Source organism: Somniosus microcephalus, chromosome 4, assembly GCF_052327205.1.
Source record: "Somniosus microcephalus isolate GS21.2 chromosome 4, FLI_Smic_1.0, whole genome shotgun sequence".
Classification (NCBI taxonomy): Eukaryota; Metazoa; Chordata; class Chondrichthyes; order Squaliformes; family Somniosidae; genus Somniosus; species Somniosus microcephalus.
In genome coordinates, this window is record NC_140990.1 from 276,298,200 (window position 1) to 276,324,628 (window position 26,429).

The 26,429-nt window shown below is 44.1% G+C and overlaps 1 protein-coding gene across 6 annotated transcripts in view; it reads left to right on the forward strand.

Moving 5' to 3' along the window:
* The window catches only part of cers6 (ceramide synthase 6), a 384,111-nt gene that overhangs the window by 104,898 nt on the left and 252,784 nt on the right, over nt 1-26,429 (forward strand). For 5 of the 6 annotated variants that reach the window (XR_015078198.1, XM_085986468.1, XM_085986467.1 and 2 more), the window contains one exon: nt 11,275-11,380. Coding sequence is in view for 5 of the 6 variants with exons in the window: in XM_085986468.1 (XP_085842594.1) it covers nt 11,275-11,380 (106 nt within the window). In the remaining variant the exon portion in view is untranslated. Of the gene's footprint in view, nt 1-11,274; nt 11,381-12,460; nt 12,687-12,846; nt 12,951-26,429 lie in introns of those variants that run through there. The other variant, XM_085986470.1, reaches the window with a different exon arrangement.

A 26,429-nucleotide genomic window follows, 5' to 3' on the forward strand; every position in this document is an offset into this window, starting at 1 on the left:
TCTTCACAAAGGAGGACACAAATAACCTCCCAGAGATGTCGGAGAACAAAGGGTCTAATGAGAGGGAGGAACTGAAAGAAATCAGTATTTGTAGGGAAATGGTGTTAGGGAAATTGACGGGATTGAAGGCCGATAAATCCCCAGGGCCTGATAATCTACATCCCAGGGTACTTAAGGAAGTGGCCCTAGAAATAGTAGATGCATTGCTGGTCATCTTCCAAAATTCGATAGACTCTGGAACAGTTCCCATGGATTGGAGGGTAGCTAATGTTACCCCACTATTCAAAAAAGGCGGTAGAGAGAAAACGGGGGATTATAGACCGGTAAGCCTGACATCGGTCGTGGGGAAAATGCTAGAGTCCATTATAAAAGATGTAATAGCAGAGCACTTGGAAAACAGTGACAGGATCAGACAAAGTCAACATGGATTTACAAAAGGTAAATCGTGCTTGACTAATCTACTGGAATTTTTTGAGGATGTAACTGGTAGAATAGATAAGGGAGAACCAGTGGATGTGGTGTATTTGGACTTTCAGAAGGCTTTCGATAAGGTCCCGCATAAGAGATTAGCGTGTAAAGTTAAGGCACATGGGACTGGGGGTAAAGTGCTGACTTGGATAGAGAACTGGTTGGCAGACAGGAAGCAAAGAGTTGGAATAAACGGGTCTTTTTCCGAGTGGCAGGCAGTGACTAGTGGGGTACCGCAGGGATCAGTCCTAGGACCCCAGCTATTCACAATATATATTAATGATCTAGACGAGGGAACTAGATGTAATATCTCCAAGTTTGCAGACGACACAAAGCTGGGTGGGTGTGTGTGCTGTGAGGAGGATGCCGAGAAACTCCAGTATGATTTGGACAGGTTGGGTGATTGGGCAGAAGCATGGCAGATGCAGTATAATGGGGATAAATGCACCAGTCGCTGAAGGTAAGCATGCAGGTGCAGCAGGCGGTTAAGAAGGCAAATGGTATGTTGGCCTTCGTAGCAAGAGGGTTCGAGTACAGGAGCAAGGATGTCTTGCTGCAGTTGTACAGAGCTTTGGTGAGACCATATCTTGAGTATTGTGTGCAGTTTTGGTCGCCTTATCTGAGGAAGGATGTTCTTGCCATGGAGGGAGTGCAGCGAAGATTCACCAGACTGATACCTGGGATGGCAGGAATGACGTATGAGGAGAGATTGGGTCGATTGGGCTTATACTCGCTGGAGTTTAGAAGAATGAGAGGGGATCTCATTGAAACTTATAAAATTCTAACAGGACTAGACAGACTAAATGCAGGAAGGATGTTCCCGATGGCCCGGGAGTCCAGAACCAGGGGTCACAGTCTAAGGATAAGGGGTAAGCCATTTAGGACAGAGATGAGGAGGAATTTCTTCACCCAGAGAGTGTGAACCTGTGGAATTCTCTACCACAGAAGGCAGTTGAGGCCAATTCATTAAATATATTCAAGAAGGAGTTAGATATATTTCTTAAGGCTAAAGGGATCAAGGGATATGGGGAGAAGGCAGGGACAGGGTACTGAATTTGGATGATCAGCCATGATCTCATTGAATGGCGGAGCAGGCTCGAGGGGCCGAATGGCCTACTCCTGCTCCTATCTTCTATGTTTCTATGTGCCTATCATAGCTACCTGGGTCCCAAGGGGAAGTGGACAGTTCCAGCTTGGCAGGAAATAAAAACAAAGTCACGCTCAATTGATTGGAAAACAGCACTTGCAACAGTCATGGAGAAGTCTACTGTTGAATCATCCACCCTTCCAAATGTAGAAGCCTCTATCAGAAAAGAATGAAAAAAAATCTAGGAATCAGAATGAAATGCATCAAGAATGTATACAGGTAGACTATCCTTTATCCGCACTTCCGAAAACCAAAAACCTCTAAAAACCGAAAGTTTTTTCGTGGAGCATTAGTCATGCGCACGACATGACCCGAGTGGCGCCAAACATGACAGGAGTGGTCCGGGAGCTCTGCCTTTCCCTGTGAGCAGGGCAGAGGGTCACAGAGTTCCCTCCTGGGTAAGAGATTGCAGGCCGAGCCGGGCAGTGTGAAGGAGGTACCGGGAGAGTGAACCCAACAATACAGCGGCCTGTCCGATAGCTGCAGCGGCCCGTCCGATAGTCTTTTCTTCCCCCCGCCCCCCCGACCTGATTTGCGGGCCAGCTTAGTGTAGGAGTCAGCCGATATCCGGCTTTCCCACAACTGGCAGTGGCAGTCGAGCCCAGACCCCCGCTAAGTCAAGGAATTCAGATACGGAGCAGGGGGAGCCAGAAACCTCGATCTGACGGCAGAAATCAGCAGCCGTTTTGTTAGGTTTTTTTTCTTCCCCTTGCATTTTTTTTCTTCCCCCTAGCATTTTTTTAAACAGTCAGGCTGTGGAAAGAGTCTCTGTAGCTTAGCAACAGCTTCAGAGACGCTTCCAAGGCAGGGCCCGAGTGTTTACAAGCTGTTGCTAAGCAACAGTGTTGTCAGATACGGAGATGAAAACCTTCTGAAATCCGAAAAATTCGGAAAACCGAAACACAGCTGGTCCCAAGGTTTTCGGATAAAGGATAGCCTACCTGTAGTGAGGGGGCACCCCCAATGGGTCAACCGGTTAATATTAAGTTAGCAGTTAAGCTATAAAGACCAAGAATATCCCAGATTTAATCCCCGGTATCTGCTGGATTAGCTGGTTTCAGCTGGAGTAGTTGTAAGGGCATTATATTAGCTGTGGTGATCCTTGGATAGGGAGAGGAAAAATGCGCAAGTTTTTTGTTCATGATTGCTACTGATGACATCTGCTGGAATTGTGAGTATGTAGGCATTGGATGAGGTTTGGGGATTAGTTGCGGTTCTCCCCACAGTAAAATGACCTCACTTTTTGGGCTCACACATAAGTGTCAGCCTTGGCTCAGTTGTATCATTCTTGCCTCTAAGTCAGAAGGTCAGGGGTTCAAGTCCCACTCCAGGACTTGAGCAGATAGTCTTGACTGACACTCCAGTGCAGTACTGAGGGAGTGCTGCACTGTCTGAGGTGTTGTCTTTTGGATGAGACATTAAACCGAGGTCTTGTCTGCTCTCTTAGGTGTATGCAAAATATCCCATGGCACAAATTGAAGAAGAGCAGGGGAGTTCTCCTGGTGTTCTGGCCAACATTTATCCCTCAACCATCACCATTAAAACAGTTTAATTGTTCATTGCTGTTTGTGGGACCTTGATGTGCACAAATTAGCTATCGAGTTTCCCTTCATTACACAGTGGCCACCTTTCAAAACTAATTCATTGGTTGTGAAGCACGTTGGGATGTTCTGAGGCAGAGAAAGGTGCTATATAAATGCAAGTTCTTTCTTTCTAACTAATGACCACTTGAACAAAGCTGCCTGGAAACCTTGGAATCATACTCCAGTAAGGAGTCAAGGCCTGCAGGAGAGTAAAGGAGGAAAAAATTAGTAGAAAACTGGAAAGAAATGTCAGTCAAATAGTTCCTCAATGTTTAATTTGTGCAATTGCCTTTCTCCATTTTTTCTTTATCCATCATACATAAAAATGATAACATTTATGCAACCCATTCATAATAAAAGTGCCCACAATAGCTTTATTCTCCAACAGTATTTTACTGCAGCTTTCCTAAAAAACTTTAGACTGTTTTGACCATAGATTTAAAGAAATGGTCAAGGATACAGCCCTAATGGTCTTATCCTTTAAGTTCCTTATCATAATAGATTTTTTTATCTTTGAAATACATTTGTCATAAAAAAGTTACAGCGCTTATCTTTAGATAGCTGACATTGTTATTTCCACACTTCGTACCGTGACACCATGATTCAGTACCTGGCCTTGGGCTCCCAGCACTTCTGCTGCTTTGCTGAAATCAGTGCAGTTGCATCAATGATGCTTGGGAAAGCAAAGCTTTTTAAACTGTTCTGCATACTTCCAAAAACTGTTATATATTGACTTACTAGGGATTTCCAAGCTGGAGAAAATTCACAATATATTTTTGATCAGTGCTCCAGGTTCTACCACCTAAAAATAACCACATTCAGTTGGATATATTAACCTGATTGGGGTCAGTCTAATTAACGACAGCTCCCATTTGGCCCAGTGAGGGGCGGGAGCTAGTATGGTGCTGCAGGATTTAAAGGCCAGCAACAGTTTGAATGGCCAGGCAACCAGGAGTAGAGAATGGTGCAGAGCCCTTGGGAGAGCAATGCAGAGGCAATGGAAGGAGGTGACCAGAGTATTCAGCATTAACATAACCATCCCATATGTGGCAATGCTGCGATGCAAAAACTTGAATGGCTTTACCAGGTCAGGCAAGATAAAAGGAACCAGTCACACATTACAAAAATGCACAGCATTTCTGTTGTTTATAATGACTCCACATTATACAGTGTTAAAGTGCTGGAATCAAGTAGCACTGACTGCTTCACCAACCTCTTTCCATACCACGTGAACCATCCTCTTAAGGGACTTCCTGCCCTCAGTCCCCAGGAGTTGATCCTTTCTAGTCCTTCCTTCAGCCAGTAAAACGTTCCCGAATATAACTGGGAATCTTGGGAGCGATTCTTGCTGCAACTCCTTCAGATATTCTTCCACTTGTGATTCCAGCTGCAACAGCATTCTATTTCCTCCCTCCCAATGGCAGGAACCAGATGAGGAGTGGTATTATTGCTTACAACCTACCCCGCAAAGTCCTGGGAGGACACTGAAGCAGGTTAGCAGTGGAGGCACATGGGTGGGCAAAAGTCCTGTATGTTGCTAACCGCTAACAGAAGGAGAATCCACCCATTAACAGCGGGAGAATCTGCCCAAAGTCTAGATGCTGAAATACCATAAAGGTACAGAAATAGTGACTTTGATTGAATGACCAGGCACCCTGAGGTAAACATTTTAAATATTCATTATGACAAACGTATTTTAAAGTTTAAAAAAAAGGAATATATTTGTAAAAGAATTGTCAAAAAGAAGGCTATTGCAAGTCATTATCCTACAGCAGATGTTCCCAACTGGGGCGGGGGTTAATGTGAGGAGGACAGGCTGGCCGAGAAGGAGAGCCACTGATGCAACCTCGCTTACCCTGAGGAAGTGCATCAAAAGCCTGAATTCCTTTCAATTTTAAAGAAACCGAGAAAATGTAATTTAAAATTCAAAAAGCATACATCGATATAGCCTTGTTTTGCATTACTGGTGTAGACTGATTTTACCCACCCTGTTTTTAAAAAAGGAGGTGGGCATAGGGCATGAATAATCCAAGGGGGCTCCGCAAAAAAGGTTTGTAAACTCTGCTTTACATAATACTGTGGCAATCCCAGCAACAGTTTATGAATTCACTTATTTTTTAAATTAGGTTCGTTACATATTTAATGTCAACTAGCAGCCAAAAACCAAACTCCATTTAAGGACAGGAATATAGAATATGGGAGTACTGGTGTGTAAAAATAAGTTACAGAAGGTTTGGAGGACATAAAGTATTAGCACACTGTCTTTTCATCCCTGGATCTCAGTTTAAATCCAGCCTACGTTAATGGGATGAAAGTCTTCTCGGTCTGCTGGCTATAAGGGTCCCACATAAAATGAATTTGAGTAGTCTCCAGTGGGTGCAGGCATATAGTACAAAACTGCCTTTGTTATGGCACTGATTGGCAATCCGTGGAAGTCTACAGAGCCGATAGTGAAATGTAAAAAAAAGTCTTACTGATGCATTAGAGGGTGTTTTTCTGAGGCTGTGGTTAATGCACACTATTGCAGCAGGGTTTTGGGAATGTTTGGTGCTGACACTGGGTGAATTGGGAAAGTGTTCCATTTCCTAGTGTTCAGCACAGAATGTCACCAAAATAAAGAAAAAATAAGTTTACTCTCAATTCCTATGCATAGATCAATCCAAAATTATTGTATACTTCACCCACTTAAGAAATGTTGTTATCATTTTCTAAATTGAATTCTTTTAATTCATGGTACTGTATCATCCACTACTGATTTTCTTATACATATATATATATATACTTTCACATATGCTGAACAATCTTAACATACTCACGTGCACACACACACACACACACACACCTATAACTGTTGGGCCAGAATTTGTGGTGTGTAATAATAAGGATAAACTAACAGCGTTTGCTGTTATTACCCCATTGAAAATGACCGCAACTTCAGGATGTAGTGCGTGCACATCTAAACACGGAAATCCTCAAGTTACGGTCAGTAATTCACTGCTACGATATTGGCTGTGCTGTAGCACCCCCCTCCCCCATAGCCGGCAATCGGTGTAATCAGTGAAATCAGCGGAACTGACAAAAACTTGGGCTTTTCCGTGGTAATATCGCTGTTAAATACCCCATTAAATGCTATGCCTTTTTGGATTAGGTGTAACTGGGATTTTAACAGCGTATTGACTAAACAAATGCTATGGCCGTGAAAAGCTCATTTTAATTTTGTGGAGTGTCAAATTTCTCCATTATGATAAAAATTATAATTTTTAAGAAACTAAAAAAAATGTCAAGTTTGTTCATGATATTTCAGGTTCTACCTTATCTCCGCGTGAGAGTCCCAATCTTTGCTTTGCTCTCTGTAACATTTTTTAAAAAGTCCGGATAAAAGCAGCTTCTCATTTCCTGGTGCCCTGCCTGTGAGAATTCTGCATTGTGATTGTCTGCTTAGGCAGCTTGTTGACATCACAACAGATCGCACTAGGGAATTCCCAATACAGAGCACTGAAATCACTTGAACATCGAGAAAGACAAACTTCTTGCCAAAGAGATAGAGATCTCTGTGGGCAGCTTTCTTCGGGACTAGCAGCAAATGCCTTTGCTTCACCACTGACTGCGAATTCTGGGCCAATATTGGGATGTTGCTGCCAAGTTGTAACCTCACTGCTTCCGAAGGTACCGTCCTATTGAAACGCACTCCATTTTATCCACTAGTCCGTAATCTCAGTGCTTTGGATTCATCTCCTGTTTCATTTTATTCTCTGGTGATTAAATGTGTAGAGGTCATGCAGAGTTTATTAAGGTTATGCAGATTAGACACTGTTTCTGAAAACTAGGTTGTGAATATTTACAAATGCAGAGGCAATTTCTGAAGTGAATCTGTTTAATATCTAGCTTCTATCTGTATTAAATCTCAGCTCATTTAAGTTGGGCTCCTCATCATAATATTTAAGCTTCTCTTATCATGCAACAGCATATTTTCTGTATTTGTCTTGTTGAGAAGTACAAAAGAGATTTGACTTTCCTTCATTACTTATTCCACCCACAGAACTTCTTGTTGCTTTTAGTCACAATTTATTCTCTATTCATTCTCCCTGTGCTGTTACAGATGCTTATAAAATCAGTGCAAATACTGATCTGACGCCCTCCCACTTTTGTCTCTGGTTATTTCTTCTTGATTTCTAGTCTTAGCCCAAAATGTCTAAAATGAAGCAAGTACTTGGTGCTATAGATTTATGGGTTCAGTAGTTGCATTTTATTGATGTTCCTGTAGAAAGAAAATATATTTTTAAAAGTTTCACACTTATTATAAGGTTGTCCCTTTTGGCTGAGCATTATTGCAACTAACGCTAGGGGCTGGATTTCCTCATGGTGACGGGATAGCTGGTTGCTGGGTTCCGGTCCCACTCCCAGCTGCAGCCGCTCTGTTAAAAGGATTTTCCCTTGATTGAGCTTGTTAAGCCCGCCCTGTGGGCTTTCCAGCCAATTAACAGGAAGCGGGTCTGATGACATCATTTGATGACTCATCATCAGCCGGTTTCCTTAAAGGGACCATGGCCACATTGATTTTGACAGTTGTTCTGTCAGTGTTTGACAGCATTGAGGTGCTGCAAACATTGACAAGCACCGCACAAAGGTATACATCTGCACACAGGTTCACACATGACTCCCTCCATATACTTATGGAGGGAGTCACAGCACACAGGGAGACTCTCTTCCCTTCCAAGGGCGGAAGAGACCTCCCCAGGAGACCAACGCAGCCTGGTTGCACATTGCACAGGAGGGCAAAAACAGGGATGTCGTCAGGGGTCCTTGGCTGCAGTGGCGCCAACCTTTCAATGATCTCATTGGATCACATAACGTTACTGCAAAGCCACACTCAACCTCACCCTGCTGTGCCACTCAACACATCCCCATCACTTTGCCTTCCATACCCTCCTCCTGCACATCCTTACTCACACCAATTAACCTGCACCTCCACCCATCCCTCTCTATCTACATCAACACTTCCCCATCTCATTAGCCACCCCTCACATTCACCCTCATCCTACTGCAAGCATACCAACTAACAACATACAAGGGTAGGCACTTAGAAGGTTTAGCCAATGTCCATGTGAAGTTTCTGGTAATGTGTTGTCATACAGTGAAATCTATATTTTCAATACTGCCTCTTATTGGACAGATCTGTGTGCACCTTTAGAAGTGTCTTACTGAGTTCCGGTGAAAGTTGAGATGTAACTTCCCCCCTCCCCACCGCCACCCCCCCACCACCCCCCCCCCCCCCCGCCGCTATAGTGATGAGTGTGCATGGAATGGCATGGCCATTAAAGGGATGCTTTAACCATGCTGGTGTCGGATGGTGTCAACCTGGCGCATCATGTGGCAGCCAGGGTTTACAGCGCCAAGTGAAGTAAATCTGGCCATGGTGATGCCATCGCTGGCCTCCCGGGCAACAATGTTGTCAGGGGCTTGTGTCCTGTGCAGCATCAGGTGATGGCGGACAAGGTTGGTGATGTTGTTGGTGCTGCTGGTCTGCCTGGTGATATTGGTGTTGGGGCTGAGCGTGGAAGGAATCAGAGGAGCAAGGTGAGATAGTTTCTAGGGCACCGATGTTGCTGCAATAGATGGCAGCTGCAGGTGCGATGACAGAAGCGATCTGTCACTGGTGAGAGATGTTGTTCCAATGAGGTGGCACTGACATACAGTTGGCTCTAAACACTTACAAGCTAAAGAAATCTCTATATGTCTTACAAATGCAGTAACCAACAGTTTCTGCGCTCTGAAACTGACCATCTGTAACATGGCTTCCTTTACACCACTTCTGCAGCTGTCAGCTTATCAGAAACATCAGAGCAGACTCAACTCATGCCAGGGTGAGCTGGCGTGTTCCCCGAGCAGCAGGTAACCCATGGGGGAGCACGTAAAATTGGAAGGAAGCCTCAAAATACCATTAAATTGGCTGTTAACAAGTCATTTAATGAGCTCAATTGTCTCCCCCACCGCTTGGTGTCGGGTCAGTTCTCCGCTGACAGACCCGACACTTGGGAGACTCGCGTGGAGGCTTCGCTATTTTGCTATTTTGACAGCGGACCCGCCTCCAAACCCGACCTCTGAGCCCCTGCAAAATCCAGCCCGATGTCTATCATTGTGACAGACAACAGCTCTAATATTTCAATGTGTGATGTGTTCCACTGAGACTTTGGCTGTGTCACTTATTACACTGCAGGCCTTCTACATTGTCCTATGTAAAATCTTTCTGTTTAGTGCCACTCCTAGTTGTCATTGCAATGGACAATTTTTAGTATTTTAACTAACAGTTTTCCAAATAGTAATGAGGAAGCAAATAAATTGTTTTGCAATGTGAAACATTAACCTGTATTGAACTGAACAAAATAAATGTGAGCCTAGGCTGACAATTTTAAGTTAGTTTGTACATAAAAGTTATAATGAAAAATATATTTATACAATAGAAACATTCATACACAATATGATTGAAAATAAATTGCACTGTACCCCCAAACAAAAAGAGGGGACAGCAAATTTAACTATACTGCAGATATGTTTTATAATCATTTTAAGACATGCTTCAGAAGCATCAATTTCTTTCTTATGCATCATTCTGAAATCATGGGAAGATGTTGCATCAGAAATACTGCTAGGAGGGTTAATTTGGCTGCAAACCCTGAGAGATTATATACAATACTGACTCTGTATAGGGCCACATAAAAAATCAACCAATCTGGTGGATTTGTGTTTACTAAATGTCAGGACAAACTTATTACACAGAATCGCTGCATTTAAATTGCTCATTTTAAGTCATATAGAGGTATATCTGAACTCTGGTTACATCAAATTTACAGCACAGAAACAGCCCATTTGGCCCAACCAGTCTATGCTGGTGTTTATGCTCCACACGAGCCTCCTCCCACTCTATTTATTTCATCTCACTCCATCAACATATCCTCCATTCCTTTCTCCCTCAATTCAACCTCCATTTGTCAGTGTAAATGAGATATTGAACAAAGACAGTCATCCTTCATTTATATTGTTCTGGGAAGGTTAGTTGTCAGTCACAGATAACTGTGCACAATAGTGATGTTATCACTTTAGCTGTGTGAAACAGTACACAATGGTGAAGAAATGACATTATCATCATATGACATCATTAGTGATTGACAACCAACTTTATAGACCCAAAGTAAAGTGATTGATTAGAATTTGACTATTGCTTGGATTCATATTATAATTTTTTACAAGGATCTGTATCATTGAAAGCACTGTTAATTTTAATTAAATTCTAAATTTAACATTGTTGCACTCATTTTTTGGGTCCAAAACGGGCACAATGATTACCAGTTTAGCAGTGCAGAATCTGCATGGGAGTTCGGGCCACAGCTAAATTGATAGGCGATTTTTTTTTTGCTGGCCCTGGTGACTGCCTTGAAATGAGGCTCCTGTGCTCATTTTAGACCCAGAGTCCTGAATTAATTTGCCCTAATCTGAGCTTGCAATGGAGTTTCTCATTGATGGAAAGGAAAATTGGGCGGGATGTAACAGCTGTCCAATCCGTTACCGCCTATTTTGCACGCCCGCCAGAGTTGAATTTTACTGCCTATCCCAAATAATGTCACCCAGCGAGACTTGAAGCTAGTTATTTGACTGTGATGTCCTTTAAGTATTTTCCATGAAGTAGTTTCTTCTTTAAAGTTCAAGTTGATATTTTCCAGTAACTCCTTAAAAGCTATTAATTTCATTTTTCATTCTTTTGCATAATTCCAGATGATAATTAATAAGATTTGATCGAGCAGTCCATGATATCTGAACCTGAGCAAAATTCTAATAAATGTAATTCATTGTCAGTTATCTGAAAAATAACAGTGCTGTGATTGGCATAAAGAGAATATTCCAAAACCCCAGCAAAGTTCACTAAAAGACAAATGAAAGGTTTATATTGATTATCAAGAAGACAGCCTGGTGAATTTGTTCTTCGTAATCCATTATCTTAAGGCAGGCGTGATTTGTAAATCGGAAGAACAGCTTATGTATTCTGAATTAATGAGTCGTTTAATATCTATATTTTCGCAGGTTTATTGCCAAACCATGTGCTTTATGTCTCAAAATTCAAGCAAATGGGCCGCAGAAAGCTCAGCCAAATGCTATCCTGGAAAAAGTCTTCACTGCAATCACCAAGGCAAGTATTTACTATTCAAAAGAAGTGAAAGTGTGCAAAAAGGACAATTCAGCAAATTTTCAAACTTCGTTTATGTAACTATTACCCTTATTTTTATTCGATTTCACTATCTTTCTTCCTCCATCCTGCCATCCTTCAATTGGTGGTTTAAAATAGCTTGGATTGTGTGGTCTTCTCCACAGCTGCAGTCAAGGTTGATTTGTGTTAGCCAAGAGAAGGTAAAAGGCAAGATAAGACTGATACTGCCCTTCCCTCTCTCGATACCACAGCAAATTTTAGCATGTGTAGTGTTCTGTGTTGTGACTTATCTGTAGAAATTAGGAAAATGTTATTTTAGAATGGCCTTAGTACAGTAAAGGTGTCTTTTTCTTCTGAAATACATGAAATCCCAAAGCAACTTGTTATACTAATGGTAAATTCAGACATTCTTACAGCACTCTATCAACACTGTTTAATTAATTATATCTGAAGCTAGTCAGTGGAACACTTCACTTCTATATGTTGTCCAATCAGATTTTACAGATACACAGCAATTTATGTATGTAATACATAGAAGATGAAATTACTGCTACTGTTGAAGGATTTTCCCATTTGTTTTAATACAGTTGCATGAATACAAAGATTTACTCAGCAACTTCTGGAAGCTCAGATGCATTAGGGAGTGCTGAAAATAATGCACAATTGTGTAGCCAGTAAGAAAGCACCAGCAAGAATGCTGCTTAACTAACTAAACAGCACACTGTGGCCAAATCTGCTATGGAGTGCTCATTTTTTGCAAGAAATGGAGGGAGAGTGCAGAAGGTATAAACCAAGATTTACTGATCAAGATTTGCAGATTGCATTAGAGCATTGTGAAATGCACTTTACAGAGCTGAGGAAAAAGCCACCAATGTCCTGATGGTGAAGCAGGTGTGGAAGACCATCGCACAGGATGTCAATAGGAGGTCATCTAGCAGGTGAGGCTGGAAGGATATTTGAAAAGCAATGTATTTCTTACAATGTATTTAGTTAGCTCTCAAATATTCCCGCACACTTTCTGTCAGCAAGATGCTTTGCATTCAGCTAAGCTTCACATAAAACTGCTGCTGCTTAAAACACACAGCACAAAATCTTCATGCATTTATTTAAATATTTATATTCTCCTAACAGAAAAAGGCTGCCTTCAACAGGAGCACTGATGGGCGGAGCAATGTAGCAGGCCAAACCTTTCACCTTTGAAAACATTATCAAGGAAGTCATCAGCTAGAATGATGTACAGTACATGACAAGAGTCTTGCATGAGCTGGAGGACAGGAATACACTCCTGGTTTGTATAATAATGATCACTCACCTTCTTTGTGCAAATGTGTTTCAACAGGCATAAAGGATTTGCTGTTATGCAGCAAAATGTGCAATATAATTTCTGTATGACAACAACATGCCTAACAACGCACATTGACTGTAATGTACCTTTTTTCTTGTTACAGACATGTTCGAACTGCAAGAGCAGCAAGCTGTCCCTCTCAGCAACAAGCCTCACCACAGCACTCACTGCCATCACCACTTAAAGCAGACACCTGCCCAGAGACAGGTATAGTGGCAGGTTTTACAGATTTAGAGGTGGAATTACAGGTGAGTCACTTCTCATGGGTATGGAAGGGGCAGGAGTAGTGGCTGAGTGGAGGCTTGGCACCATCACAAGCCCTGTTGAGTTGCTTAGTGATTCCAACCTCAGGAGACTAGCGATTAAATGAAGGCTACTTCATAGGCATGAATGGGTGCTCCAGTATTTGCCTTTTGACAGACTACACTGCGAACTGGGTTTCCAGAGCTACAGATTCTACCACCCCATTGGATATTATCATAAAGCAAGGAATCTATGCTCTGCTGTTGTGCACCATCAGTGACATCACTAAAGGAGATCTCAGGCACTTGGGCAGTGAGTGCACCTCTCAGGAATGCTCCCATTGATGCTGTTGAGGTCCACATGTCATGATACGATAACAGTCAGCTTCAATGGATACAGATTTTAGAGAACTATAAGTAAGAAACTCAGAGACCTTGTTGCCGTGCAACAGTCCATGCTCGAGCAGAGCATTAACCAATGTGAGTGATCAGCTTCCAGCAGGGGCATGCGGCCAGAAGCTCTCATGTCGTCACCAGCCCCTTGTCTGCAGCTGCCTCTGAACAAGTGATAGGAGTCGTCCCTGAAAGCAGCAGGTCCCCGTAGTCAGGATAGAACATTCTATTCCTGGCACACAGGCAGGACCATCTGGGTCTGCCACATGTCAAGATAAGCAAGCAGCTGAATCGCAAGCAAGATCAAAGCAGACCTCTCAGAAAACCTTCACCACTACTGTTTCCAGTAATACATCATATAGGAATAGGGAGAGTAGACGTACCAAGATGCACCAGTTCATGCGCCATACTGCCTATCCTTCTGATAAGTTCTATTAACTACACATTACACCTCCCCTATTATCTTCAATAGAAACACCTTACATTTTGCATTCATTGTTTGCTTTTCAAATTACTGGGCCCAGAAATTGGATCACACGTGAATTTTAACGCTATTCTAGGAGAGGCCGGCGCCAAATGAGGCCAGCGGCAGGCGGCAGGACTGTGGCAAATTGGCCCACCAACCACATTTATTTATGCCGGAAGCTGCAGGTGCCAGTTGTGACTCCAGAGGCAGCTCGCCGGTCCCGGGAGGCAGCAAGATCGTCTGGCTTAGACACTGGCCGAGGTCGTAATGAGAATCTGGGGGGGTGGGGGGGGAGGGAAATGGAGGCTGGATGGTGGCCGACATTTCTGCTACTCGCCAGTTCACAATAAGGTAAGTAAAAAAATTCAAACTTATCTTTCCAGTAGCAGTCTTTATTGGCCCCTTTAAGGACTGCTGGTTTGGCTGACAAGCACCTGAAGAAACTAACCGCAGTTTGCTGTGGTCATGCACAATTAACTCTTGCAAAGGCGGCATCAACAGGCATTACGCTCCCTATTTGCATTTACAAAGCGGCTAACACCTGTATCAGGCGCCGCATCGAACATCTATGTAGCAGCCTTTACCATTATAGCAGGCAGAATGAGCACATGCATGCCGCCCATCGTATTGGGCCTTCAGGCGCCTGTTTTAAACCTGTAAAACAGGCACAACGCAACCTAATTTCTAGGCCCAGGTTTCCACATAAACAGTGTTATTGAAGTATAGCTTAAAAAAAAAAATCCAATTAAAATTAAAGTAGGAAAACACTGCTGATTAGAGCTTGGTGAATGCTTTCTGCTTCTTGTAGACAGTGTTGAATTTCTGCTAGCTCTTCATCATCATCATTCTCTTTTGCCGTAATTTGTTGCTGCTTATCTTCCACAAACATGTGTATGCCTTGTTCTGTTGTTGTGTTGTGCTGAACTACCATTTTTCCAGCTCTTCTAGTGCACATTTTAGAGCATACCCAGGCAGACCTCCCAGGAAGCCAGCACACCTACTCTTCCTCATCAACATGTTGCCCTTTGGTGACATCATCCATTGGCATGGGGTCAGCTTCCACATGATGAAACCCAGCTCTACCTGTCTCAACCTCTCTACTGCCTCTGTTCTGTCAGATTGCTTGTGCAATCCAGTCTTGGATGAGCTGCAGTTTCCTTGAGCTAAACCTTTGGAAGACCGAAGCCATTGTCTTCGGTCCTTGTCATAAACTTTGAACCCTCCCCAACAGTTCCAACCCTCTCCTAAGCCACTGTTTCAGACTGAACCAGATTGTTTTCAACCTTGGTGCTCTATTTGAGGGCGAGCTGAGCTTCTGATCCCATGTTTTCTCCATCACAAACACAACCTACTTCTACCTCCATAAAATTGACCCTCTCTGTCCCAACTCAGCCCATCTGCCACTGAAACTTTCATCCATGTCGTTGTCGCCTCCATACTTAAATATTTCAGTGTTCTTCTGACTGGCCTCCTATCCTCCATCCTCCATAAACTCCAGTTCTTCCAAAACTTTGCTGCCCATATCTAACCCCACACCAAGACCTGCTCATCCATCACCTCTGTCCTCGCTGACCTACATTGGATCTTACAGAAAATGCTAGAGATACTCAGCAGGTCAGGCAGCATCTGTGAAGAGAGAAACAGAGTTAATGTTTCAGGTCGATGACCTTTCGTCAGACGAAAGGTCATCGACCTGAAACGTTAACTCTGTTTCTCTCTTCACAGATGCTGCCTGACCTGCTGAGTATCTCCAGCATTCTCTGTTTTTATTTCAGATTTCCAGCATCTGCAGTATTTTCTTTTTGTACATTGGATCTTAGTCCCCTGATGCCTAAAATTTAAAGTTCTCATCCTTGTGTTTAAATCCCTTCATGGTCTCCCCGCTCTCTGTCTCTGTAACCTCCAGCACTACAACCTCCCTCTCCAGAACTCTCCAGTCTCTGTCCCCAGCCCCTTTGCATCCCTTCCCTTCATCCTACTATTTTCAGGAATGCCTTCAACTGTTTATTGCCCATGTTCTGAGATTCTCTCCGTAAACCCCACTAATTCTCCACCTCCTTAAAGACCAGCTCTTTGACCAAAGCCCATAATAATGGCGCTTTCTTTGGCTTGGTGCCCATTTATTTTCCTTATTTGTCTGTGAAGATGTTTGTCTGTGAAGATGTTTGTCTGTGAAGATGTTTGTCTGTGAAGATGTTTGTGAAGATGTTTGTGAAGATGTTTGTCTGTGAATATGTTTGTCTGTGAAGATGTTTGTCTGTGAAGATGTTTGTGAAGATGTTTGCCTGTGAAGATGTTTGTGAAGATGTTTGTGAAGATGTTTGTCTGTGAAGATGTTTGTTTGTGAAGATGTTTGTTTGTGAAGATGTTTGTCTGTGAAGATGTTTGTCTGTGAAGATGTTTTTCTGTGAAGATGTTTTTCTGTGAAGTGCCTTGGGATGTTATTCTACATTGAAGCTACTATATGAATGCAAGTTGTTGTCGTACAAGGTGAGCAGTTGGAGGTTTGGAGGGCTGCTTTCTGTTGCATTACTCTTTCTTGTGCTATGGATGTCTTGTCCTTGAAAAAAGAATGCAAACATTGAAAATGACCTTTTGTTACCATGACCTGCAGTAAACCCAGGTGCTAGTATACACCAAGCAATTAAATTCCATGTGAGGCTTATAGTGGGATGAATTATGTAAGACTATGAGTGAAGGAACATTTCCAGGTGGTGGCTGGGGATATAAAAGCCACTGAGCTGCAGACGGTAAGAAATTCAAGAACTTTATCAATGTTTGGGAGGTCATTATAAGTGGCAGATCTGCTTGCCACTGTATATTCTTTGAAGGTGTTGCTGGCTCCTCTTAACTTGTGTGACTGCCGTGGAAGCCTCCTTCCATTGACTCTCAGCAGCTTGCCTTAGCAGCCATTGTCACAAACGGGACCACCCTCCTCTGCCTAACCTCATCCAGAAGCACATTGGCAGCTGAATTGGAGAACTTGAGGCTTTCTGTTCTCCCACAGAGCTGGCAGACTTTTTTAATGCTCTGTGTAAATCTATTTCACTGGATACCTGACATTTTAATCTGCTGAAGGCTTTTAAATCATGTAGGCACACACTAGTTCTCTTCCCACCCACAAACCCCTCCCCTCCACAACCCCAAACAGACAAGCTCCCAACCAGTGGTGTTTTTGATTCCTGGAGATTACCCTGATTATGTAAATTAGGCTGACCCTAGAAATTACAGTTGTGTCAAGAAACTTCACATCGAGTGGGTGGAAGTCATGTGCAGGCCTACTTTCACTGCGGATTTCACCTGAGTGGAAAGTCTAGGCTACAGAGTCCATCTGCATTGATGGCAGCTCATCCTGCAGCACTATATTCAGTACAGGAGGGAGTCTGGAAGTCCAAGCTGAGCCATTACCATAAAAAAGTTACTTTTAACCCAAAGCTGAAATGGTCCTTGTTCTTACCTCCAAAATGTCTACCTACACTCAAGTTGTTCTGCTCCAGTATGAATTCCCTCTTGGTACTGATGTTCTGTCTTACTCTGATCTGTCCACAAAAGTGTACACAGCATTGACTGGTTCTATGGTTGTAATTAAAGTGAGTGTAGGTGAGGAGGGGTGCAGTGCCTCTTATCCTGTGGCTTTACAGGTCACCTGCTTTTGACCATTACTATAAGCTTTCCTCTGAACATGAAGTCAGTGCTCACAAAGGTACACAGTCATCTCTATTGGATTATTGTATGGGTGATTGGGCAGAAGCATGACAGATGCAGTATAATGTGGATAACTGTGAGGTTATCCACTTTGGTGGCAAAAACAGGAAGGCAGATTATTATCTGAACGGCTATAGATTGGGAGAAGGGGAAGTGCAACGAGACCTGGGTGTCCTTGTGCACCAGTTGCTGAAGGTAAGCATGCAGGTGCAGCAGGAGGTTAAGAAGGCAAATGGTATGTTGGCCTTCATAGCGAGAGGGTTCAAGTACAAGAACAAGGATGTCTTGCTGCAGTTGTACAGGGCCTTGGTGAAACCACACCTTGAGTATTGTGTGCAGTTTTGGTCGCCTTATCTGAGGAAGGATGTTCTTGCCATGGAGGGAGTGCAGTGAAGATTCACCAGAATGATACCTGGGATGGCAGGAATGACGTATGAGGAGAGATTGGGTTGATTGGGCTTATACTCACTGGAGTTTAGAAGAATGAGAGGGGATCTCATTGAAACTTATAAAATTCTAACAGGACTGGACAGACTGGATGCTGGAAGGATGTTCCTGATAGCCGGGGAGTCCAGAACCAGGGGTCACAGTCTAAGGATAAGGGGTAAGCCATTTAGGACAGAGATGAGGAGGAATTTCTTCACCCAGAGTGGTGAACCTGTGGAATTCTCTACCACAGAAGGCAGTGGAGGCTAATTCATTAAATATATTCAAGAAGGAGTTGGATATATTTCTTAAGGCTAAAGGGATCAAGGGATATGGGGAGAAAGCAGGGACAAGGTACTGAATTTGGATGATCAGCCATGATCTCATTGAATGGCGGAGCAGGCTCGAGGGGCCGAATGGCCTACTCCTGCTCCTATCTTCTATGTTTCTATATTTCTATGCCAATTGCTTCTGTGGACTCAGACATAGGAAAGCCTCCATCCAGTCTCGAAATCTTCTGAAATTATTGTAAAGTACTAAAGCTATCAGCTGCTCAGAGTTTGGAAAATGATGAATGGTTTTCCCAATCAGTTCCTTTTGGAAAAACTCCATGTCCCAGGGGTTGTCACCAAATGTTGCCCTTCTCGTTCCAAGAAGTTTAGCAGTTAGACCTATCCTCATAGTGGAAACAGTGTCCCAATACCCTGGTTTATTGAGACTTCGACTCAAACTGTAAAAGGGGAAAATTGCTCTTATGCTCTTTTCATCCTTGAACATATTTTCACTCTTTACTGAAAGGAATTCTTAAAGGTATTTCATAACCAGAATGTGGAGAACAAAAAAGGCCCTATTTCAAGCATGGAATCTTGACTGGAGATTTCAGAGGAGATTGCAGCATCAGTGGGTGTGCCCTCGCAACATGCTTGTGTAAAATATATGAACCAGATGAATAGAATCCACAGCTGGACACATCAGAGTACTTTAAAATTTGCCCAATGCTGACCTCCCAGGAAGACACCAGTTCAGGTAAGAGCCCTGTGCCCTGACAGTGAATCAAAATGCTTGGGTTTGTGGGGTGAACACATTTTGAGTTGAGAATATCATGCTACCATAGTAATTGGTTATGACTTGCCCACCAATGAGTCTGTCGGGTCCATGCCGGGAGAAATGTGCACACATCAACTAAGAAGCCATATCTGCTGTGATATTTTTAAATTAAGGGAAAGGGTCACAGACAAGCTTCTGTTTTAAAAAGCTGCAAATAGTTGGCGGATGGGAAGACTGGTGGAATAAAGGAGTAACAACAAGAAGCGATTTCTGACATTTTGGAACATCAACAGCAGCCAAAGAGAGTTCGGTTCATGGCCACGCTTGGTTGCAGATCTTCCATTTTCTTGTGCCTTCAGGTAAAATTGCTATGAGATACAGGGACCGACTTTCAGTTTAGATGCACGAGGGTGGTCAGTTGGCCGAGTGCAACCACCACCTGCCCGTTGAAACCACCACATTTTGAGACCCGGGCCACATTTAGCCAGTGAGCTGTACACACCAAGCTGAAGCTCTAAGGCACCTTGCTGGTTTGGGAGGAGGATAAATCATATTGTGATCTGCTCCAAACACCCAGCAGTGATACTGTACCACAAGAGATCGATGTGAAGGGTTCCCATGAAGTATGTTTCAGAGGAATTGGTTGATTTACTGTGGCATTACTCACAGTAATTTCTGAGGAGTTCTCCTGATCTCCTGGTGTAACTTCGGTGAAAGATCAGTGGAAACCGCAGGCAAACAGCCATTCATGTCATTTCTTCTGGGTTTCCGCTGATCTTCCGCTGAAGCTACAGTGGGAGATTGGGGAACCCCTGTGGAAACTCTACCCCTGATAGTTGGAGCAGTTATGTTGTTTTGCTACTAAAATGGAGCTGTAGTTTAATCTGTCTTTGCATAGGATTACATAGGATTATGTAATGTCTTGTCCCTTTAAGTCTATATTTAAGTATTCTATGTGGAGAGGTGGTCAAAATATGCACACCCTGAGGTCAATTCGAGGCAAATTGCTGTAGGTTAATAGTTGTTTATGAGTTCCCAGCTGCTATACTTGAAGAGGTCAATTTATTAAAGTTAATAAAACAGCAGGAGATGACTTGCATTCTTTTGCTTTTATTAGTACAGGTAGACTATCCTTTATCCGAAAACCTTGGGACCAGCTGTGTTTCGGTTTTCGGAATTTTTCGGATTTCAGAAGGTTTTCATCTCCGTATCTGACAATAAACACTGTTGCTTAGCAACAGCTTGTAAACACTCGGGCCCTGCCTTGGAAGCGTCTCTGAAGCTGTTGCTAAGCTACAGAGACTCTTTCCACAGCCTGACTGTTTAAAAAAATGCTAGGGGAAGAAAAAAAATGCTAGGGGAAGAAAAAAAACCTAACAAAACGGCTGCTGATTTCTGCCGTTAGATCGAGGTTTCCGGCTCCCCCTGCTCCGTATCTGAATTCCTTGACTTAGCGGGGGTCTGGGGCTCGACTGCCGCCGCCAGTTGTGGGAAAGCCGGATATCGGCTGACTCCTACACTAAGCTGGCCCGCAAAGCAGGTCGGGGGGGGGGGAAGAAAAGACTATCGGACGGGCCGCTGCAACTATCGGACGGGCCGCTGTATTGTTGGGTTCACTCTCCCGGTACCTCCTTCACACTGCCCGGCTCGGCCTGCAATCTCCTACCCAGGAGGGAACTCTGTGACCCTCTGCCCTGCTCACAGAGAAAGGCAGAGCTCCCGGACCACTCTTGTCATGTTTGGCGCCACTCGGGTCATGTCGTGCGCACGACTTACGCTTCACGAAAAAACTTTCGGTTTTTAGAGGTTTTCGGTTTTCGGAAGTGTGGATAAAGGATAGTCTACTTGTACTTTTAGCTGTCTGGGTATGACAGGGGATGACTGGGGATGAGCACAGGCCATTTATTCATACACTAGCAAATCTTCTATAACATTGCCCATGGTGATCAGAGGTTTTATAAGAACAGGGGTGCCAAGTCGTATAAGCAGGTGCACTAATTTATCAGCATTGGGGGCATCCCAGAATTTGGAAGTAAAAGGTTGGACTCTCAGGGCCTAGCAGTACTTAAAGTGGCCCTAGGGTTTAGGAGCACTAGGATGGAGGGTCCTGTGGTTCTGTAAACACTATAAAGGGAAGTTCTGGGAACACTGAGACAGGTCTTACAATTTGGATCAGTGAGAGAGGAGTCTGGCGGTTGGGTGGAAGTCCCAGAGAAGAGAGTCCTGAGATGTAGCTGGATGGGGGAAGGAGTTTGGGACCTGTTGTCGGGGCGGGGGGGCGGCGGCACCGCTCGAGAAATTGGTGGTTATGAGGATCTGGAAATATTGGAATGTTAGGGTATGCAGGCTTGTGGTGGAGGAGGCCAGGAGAATGGGACCTGAAATGCCTATAGCCCCTTTCAGACCATCGTCCCCAGCATGGCTCTGCCTGACAACCTTCTCTTTAGCCTGTCTGCAGACACTTTTGCACAATCAGGTACCTTCCCATCACGTTCCCTGTTAGCTGTCAGTTTCTGTCTTTACATTCTGCTTAAAACAATTTATCTACTATTAGTGAGTTTGCTAGTTTGTACAGTTTTTAATAAACAAATATTGCCACAATGAAAAAATAATTAATAAAATGCTCAAAAGTTCACTGTTATACAGTTTCCATGTTTTTAAGTAAAAGAAAAATCCCTTAAATCCCATAAATGTTTCAGAAGTGAAAATGTTTTAACTAAATTTTCAACCTATCAGTTGCAGGACAAGAAAGGTGAACAAAGAAACCACAATTACTGCTAATCAAAGGTGTGTTAATCACAACTTGTGTCTAACTGAACACTTCTTAATAAAAGAGTTAATATTTTGAATGAGACCTAAAATAAGTATTTGTGAATTCAAACTCCAGTTATTTGAAAGTCCTTGGAAAAAGCAAAGAAGCTCAAATATCCTCATAGGATGATGCTTCTGCTTCAACTTAAAAGCCGACTAATCCTTGCTGGGAAACTAGACATGATCAGAATGCACAGATGTGGTTGAAAGCTCTGTGCAATTTTTCTGACTGAGGTAAAAATTTCCAGGTGAAGCCAAGATATTTGAGACAGGCTAAGGCCTGGAAGTAAAAAAGAATAAGAAAGACAATCCAATGGATAATTTTAATCATGTTATTCTGAAATATATAATGTTTGATCTTTTTGGGTATTATAAGTTTCTGTTACTTATGATGAAGAATTTTGAGTGACTCAATTGGTTCATCAATATACCATGACAGATAGCTACTGTATTTAGATTGGAAATTCCCATTATATGTGTTACATAGACAGTTTCAATGTTAAATGTTGACAAATAAGTGTTATCAGAAATCAAAAGTGGGTGGGCTCGATTTTGTTACTGGGGCGGGCTGGGGTCGTGTAATCCGCTTTTCGTGTTAGCCACCCGATTCTAAATCGATGTGGGAGAATGAAGCGATTTTAACTTAAGTGGGCAATTGAGTTCCAGCGTGTGGGAACCCATGGCCCAATTAGTTTTTTCAGTCTGAAACTCACCTCTGATGACGTCACCATTGCTGCTGCATTTAAGGTCTGCTTCTTCTGCAGACTGCCAACCTTTTGGCCTTTCATGTTAGAGGGACCTGGAGGCAGAATGACCAGCGAGAGACCTAGGTCTGCTCCCAGGTTTGATGACGTTGCCCTGCAACTTTAGTGGAGGGAGCAAGAGCCAATAAAGAGGTGCTCATCCCTTCTTCAGGGAGGAAGAAACCTCCCCAGCAGACCAAGGCTGTGTGGATCCAGGTGGCCCAGGAGGTCAACTATTTGTCGATAACCCGCAGAACCTGGCTTCAGTGCAGGAAGAGGTTTCATGGCTGTCTGCGGACTGGAAAAATGAGTATGACTTTCCCATCACCCTCAATCTGATCCCCATTGCCTCTCCTCACCAGCACTCAGCTTTAGCAACCTCTTCCTCCACATCCCACTTGACATTGACATCCATGCACCCTTACCCATTCCCTCTCTCGCTATGGTCACATTCACCTAACTATTTGACTATGCAGCCCTCACACTCCCTATCACTGTGATGCTATGAAAACAACTTACAACACACAGGGAGGGCCCTTGGTCTTGCCACCTCACTCCATCTTTGTCTCCTTCTAAGCATCTATGCTATGGATTCTCTACACTCACTCCTTCATTCTCACTCAAACTCCACTTGTCTCCCTCATTGCAGGAAAAGAGAGCTCACAATAAGAGGGAAAGAGCAAGGACAGGAGGAGGGCCACCCTCAGTAGCGCAGCTCACCCCTTGGGAGGAGGCGGTCCTGGAGATCGTGGGAGTGGAGGACGATGCGCAAGTGGGGGACGGACAGATGGGTGCATCACAGCAAGCTGGTGACAGAATAGTTTTCCATCTCTCATTGACATTGCATGAGTCGCTGATAATGAATCTGAAGCTCTAACAGACGGACTTATGATCATCTGCAATATGCAATGTGCATGTAACCTTGGCATCACATCTCTGACTCTTTCCTTTACTCCCCCACAGGACCATCGAGAGCCCCCGTCCCCACTAGCCAGGAGGAAGAGCCTGAGCATCCAGACTCCTCAGAGGAAGCTGCAACCTCTGAGGGCGCAGCGTCAGCAGAATTCAGCACACCCAGCACCAGCGCAGACACTCGCATCTCGGTGGGACCTTCGGAACATAGAGTAGTGTTGTCACCTGGTGTATCACAGCTCACAAGTGAGCATCAGAAGATGGTGGAGACAGGGACAGCAGTGGAGAGTCCTCGTCGGAGGGCGTGGGACTCTGCCAGCTCAGCTCAGCTGCATGTCGACCCTCTGCCTCTGGGTCCATCCACAAGATCAGCGGTGCTGGAACTCCAGGAACAGATGCAGGAGTCTCTGGCAGGTTTTGTCTCCAGGGTCACTGCGAGTGTGGAGCGAATGGAGGAGTCCATTGCGAACATGAGCAGAGCCTTTGTGGAGTCATTGGTGCATGAACGCATCACCATGGAAAGGATGGCAACCTCCATGGAGGTGATAAGTCGCCAGAGTGCAGAAAACATGGTGAGTGTTCTGAATAGAATGACATCTCTGGAGCAGCGATGGTCATCTATTGAACAGAGAAACCAGACCTTCATGGAAGTTCTTCTGAGTAGGACTGCCAGTGTAGCTAGGAGTCCCCATGGCCCCTCTGATGTGCAGCAAGGTGCTCTCAAGCCACTTGCAAGCGCTGAGGGGGACTGACCCATGAGAGGGAAGTTGGTGGCAGACATCAAGGAAGTGGGAGCTCCTCTCCAAGCGCTCACACTTCCATGCCACTGCAGAGCCCTCGGTCAGAGCCCCACCAGAGTCCACACCCAACTGAGATCGGCGTCTCAACCCCTGCACAGCCGCAGGAGCAGCAGACTGTTGGCGAGCCCTCACAGGTTCGCAACCCCAGAGGACGCCCGCCAAAGGTGTCGAGACAGGAGCAGCAAGAAAGTGAGCAAGGGGCCTCCACATCTGTTGAAGCCACAGGGGAAGCACCACATAGGAGCATGTGTAAGAGAAAGATACTGCACAAATAGTCACAAGGGTAGTCACTTGGGTGAAATTTGATGTTTAATGTTAAAAAGCCATCAGATGGTTACTGTAAATAAAAAATCTGATGGCTACTGCTGTGGTTGTGGCGTGTGTCATTTCGCTAATGGGACTTCCACATTGAGGGCTTAGGATTACTTGGTATATGCCTCAGTTGAGGAAGCACTCAGTGAAGGTGGCGAGAGGGGTTTCCCAGGAGGTCACATTGGAGCTGGGTGTCAGGCTCCAAACTTCCACAGCTGTGGTTATGCCTTCTAAAAGTTCCCCCAGACCTGAGACAACAAAGTCCTGCCACCTGCCAATGATGACTGATTAAATATTCTATTTAATGGTGGAGCTGCAGCTAATAGCCAACAATCCAATTGTGTTCCCGCCAGGTTTCACCGTCGTGTTTCAGTGCAGGCGAGCTTCACGTCGGAAAAGGGTTAAAATCACCAAGGCCTTTCACAATGGGATAATAGAGGCAATTTAGTGCTTCTTAAGGGCCTATCCCGCCTCTTGGAGGCGGGACAGAGACGGGAGCAGTAAACACGATTTCTTGAAAATTGCTTGGAGGTGGAATGGAGGTGGGGTTGGGTCCGCCCGCCACTTTTTGCAATTTTAACACCCCACACGCCTCCATTCCCGCCTCCACAGCCCTGTGAAATTCGAGCCCAATGTGTCCATACACAAGATTTTTAAAAATGTTTATTGATCTCCCATGTGGAGTCAAGACCAAATTCAGTATTCGGGTAAATCAGGTTATAAAATTGTGGGATAACTGGATCCAGATGGGAAGGGGGTCTGGGAGAGGGAAGGAGGAGAGGAGGATGAGAGAGGTGGATGGGAAGAGGGTAGGGGGAAAAGGATGGGGACAGGGCAGTAGAAGGGGGTGAGGGAGAGGGAGCAATGAAGACAGTAAAGGGGTGTGTGGCATTGAATCAGGGCCCATTTCTTCAAAGTGCAGAGGGGAATGGGGAGGAGTTGGTAGATGGTGAGGGGAAGGGTGAGCTTGATATCAATTTTCCTGTTCAGCATTTCAGTACTCTTCAATGGCAACCGCTCTATGATCACTTCGATCTTATAAAATGTTGTGCTCACTTGCACATATCTTGGATGCAAGAGACCACAAATTTTCTTTTGAAAGAAACACTTTGGCACTTCTGAAGGTTGTGTAGGGGGCTGTCATGCACCCCTAGGTGCTGCCCATTGTAATCAATTAGTTACATTGGCCCTGAAATTAGGATCGGGAGCTTGCCGCGCGTGCAAGCCCCCGATGTTCACTTACCCAGCGCGCTGACATTTTAATTCTGGCCCGCATTGCATTTCCTCTGACTGGCCCGCTTGAGGTCCTGCCGCGCTGTGCGTGCGTGACCCGGCGGCGTACTTAGTGCGATGAGCCAGCTGGGATCACGTGAGCACAGGGCAACCAATGGGAGGTTGCAAAAGTTCATTCATGAGTTTGACAGTAAGAGCTGTCAAACTCATGAAAACTCCTGGCCCCAAAACACTACTTAAACCTGAAAGAAAATTTTAAAAAAACATTGCACTACTTAAATGAACCATAAAGAACTCTGAAAAACTATTTTAAACAATAATTTTAAAATTTGAAAAAAAAAATTATATAAAAAATCGGGGCTAAAACTAAATTTAGCTTACTGTAAATTCTTTAAAAATAACAAACCTGTGGGAAAAAAAATTCTCAATTGTATTAATAGACCACTTACCTGAAAAACTAAGTACTTACGTGTGGTTTTTCAATGCGTAAAGACCGGAGGCCTTTACACACGCGCAGCTCTGAAAAAAAAAAGGAATTTCACTGCGCACGCGCTGCCTGTGCAGTCGCGCGCGTTCTGCCTCTTAACCCCTTGGGT